Source organism: Oncorhynchus keta, chromosome 29 (genome assembly GCF_023373465.1).
Source record: "Oncorhynchus keta strain PuntledgeMale-10-30-2019 chromosome 29, Oket_V2, whole genome shotgun sequence".
Lineage (NCBI taxonomy): Eukaryota > Metazoa > Chordata > Actinopteri > Salmoniformes > Salmonidae > Oncorhynchus > Oncorhynchus keta.
This window is the reverse complement of record NC_068449.1, coordinates 14,339,537-14,342,036: the sequence shown is the minus strand read 5'-3', so window position 1 is coordinate 14,342,036 and position 2,500 is coordinate 14,339,537. Positions and strand designations below refer to the sequence as shown.

Here is a 2,500-nt window from a genome sequence, read left to right as displayed (position 1 = left end):
GTGTGTGTGTGTGTGTGTGTGTGTGTGTGTGTGTGTGTGTGTGTGTGTGTGTGTGTGTGTGTGTGTGTGTAGTGATGAGATGTGTGTGTGTGTGTGTGTGGTGATGAGTCGTGTGTGTGTGTGTGTGTGTGTGTGTGTGTGTGGTGATGAGATGTGTGTGTGTGTGTGTGTGTAGTGATGAGATGTGTGTGTGTGTGGTGATGAGACGTGGGTGTGTGTGTGTGTGGTGATGAGACGTGGGTGTGTGTGTGTGTGTGGTGCTGAGACGTGGGTATGTGTGTGTGTGTGTGGTGATGAGATGTGTGTGTGTGTGTGTGTGTGTGTGGTGATGAGACGTGGGTGTGTGTGTGTGTGTGTAGTGATGAGATGTGTGTGTGTGTGTCTGTGGTGATGAGACGTGGGTGTGTGTGTGTGGTGATGAGACGTGGGTGTGTGTGTGTGTGTAGTGATGAGATGTGTGTGTGTGTGTGTGTGTGTGTGTGTGTGTGTGTGTGTGTGTGTGTGTGTGTGTGTGTGTGTGTGTGTGTGTGTGTGTGTGTGTGTGTGTGTGTGTGGTGATGAGATGTGTGTGTGTATGTGGTGATGAGACGTGTGTGTGTGTGTGTGTGTGTGTGTGTGTGTGTGTGTGTGTGTGTGTGTGTGTGTGTGTGTGTGTGTGTGTGTGTGTGTAGTGAGATGTGTGTGTGTGTGTGTGTGGTGATGAGTCGTGTGTGTGTGTGTGTGTGTGTGTGTGTGTGTGTGTGTGTGTGTGTGTGTGTGTGTGGTGATGAGACGTGTGTGTGTGTGTGTGTGTGTGTGTAGTGATGAGACGTGTGTGTGTGTGTGTGTGTGTGTAGTGATGAGATGTGAGGGACTGATTATTAGCGGTGCCAGTAGACATTAATACACTGCATCTCCCATAATCCTCTCTGGCGGTGGCCGGGCACTGACTCGTGGCGTTGAGGCTCTTGAAAGTAGCGTTGTGTCTTTCACAGTGAACGCACTGGGTGTTGATTGATAGAGCAGTTTGGGTGGTGTGTGTTTGATACATGTTCTCTCTGTTAGGGCCACAGACAGAGAGGGCTTAGAGTGGTGGACATAGCACTACTGACCTATTGTCCGCACGCACAAGCGCACGCACACACACACACACACACACACACACACACACACACACACACACACACACACACACACACACACACACACACACACACACACACACACATATTCCCATAAGCAGCTCTGTCTCAATCGTCCATTCGTCCATTGAGGAAGGTGTGTGTGTAGCAGGTGGGCTGATTCTGAAAAGCTAGGAGAAAGTGATGGGCAGTAATACAACGCATCCTGAATCTATGCAGATAGTGGTGCTATAATTATACTGCATGTCGTAATAGAGAAGTAATTCATGTTTAACTTTGCAGAGAGTCTAATGTGATTCTATTACAGCAATTAGCTAGCAATGACACTGACTAGGTCATCTACACACACTATACACTTTCAATATTCTCTCTCCCTCCCTCCCTCCCTCCTCTCTCTCTCTCTGTCTCTCTCATGTGAATGCGAGTGAGTGTGTGTATGTGAGAGAGAATCCCTGTACACACGGTCTGTGTGTAAGGACATGAACTATCACTCGTTTAATCGCTTGTAGTCTGTGAGAGAATGTGAGTTATGAGAATGTGACTTTTCAAAGAATGTGTGTGTGTTCCAAGTGCATGTGTTCCTGTGAGTGTAAGGCAGTATACATCGTAAATAGCATGTTTTGGTTTATGCCCTAAAACCACGTGTGTGTGTGTGTGTGTGTGTGTGTGTGTGTGTGTGTGTGTGTGTGTGTGTGTGTGTGTGTGTGTGTGTGTGTGTGTGTGTGTGTGTGTGTGTGTGTGTGTGTGTGTGTGTGTGTGTGTGTGTACTCACTGTCCTCTGCGGTACGTAGGCTGGTCCAGTCACTGGCGGTCTCTCCATGCGTGTGTGACACCACCACTCTGAACAGGTAGTCTGTGTATGGAGACAGACCTTCCACTGTGTGGCTGAATGTGCTCGTCACGTTGTTCAACAGTCTATGAGGGAACACACACACACACAAGTTTATATTTCTTCTGCTAGATACATAAAAAGAAAATGAGTAGCCCCACGCTCAAAAGAGATGATAGAAACACGGATTAGTTTACTGTTGGGGCCAACATTATAATCAGTAAAAAGTCACCTGAGTGACAGATTAATGATTCATTCAAATCTGTTAGTGTTTTAAATGTGAGTCTATATGAACTACTAGATGTTCTCTCTGAGCTCTTATTCCTCATTTAAATGTCAAGCCTTGCGCGTAACAAACACAATTCTAAACATTTCATATATCAAATCCCACATTTATCAAATTATAAATTAGGATAAAACACAACATCAACCCACCCTTCATCTATCACACATACATTTGGATATCAATTAACAGAACGTCACTGAATATGACGCCAGGTAATTGGCATGAATGAAATGAATGAATCAACCATGTATTGTTCTAGCAACA

At 45.7% G+C, this 2,500-nt stretch overlaps 1 protein-coding gene across 5 annotated transcripts in view; it reads right to left on the bottom strand.

The window, feature by feature from the left end:
• Positions 1-2,500, bottom strand: part of ush2a (Usher syndrome 2A (autosomal recessive, mild)) — a 504,765-nt gene that overhangs the window by 218,031 nt on the left and 284,234 nt on the right. For all 5 annotated transcript variants that reach the window (XM_052485995.1, XM_052485996.1, XM_052485997.1 and 2 more), the window contains exon 44: positions 1,894-2,036. In XM_052485995.1, coding sequence (XP_052341955.1) covers positions 1,894-2,036 — 143 coding nt within the window. The remainder of the gene's footprint in view (positions 1-1,893; positions 2,037-2,500) is intronic.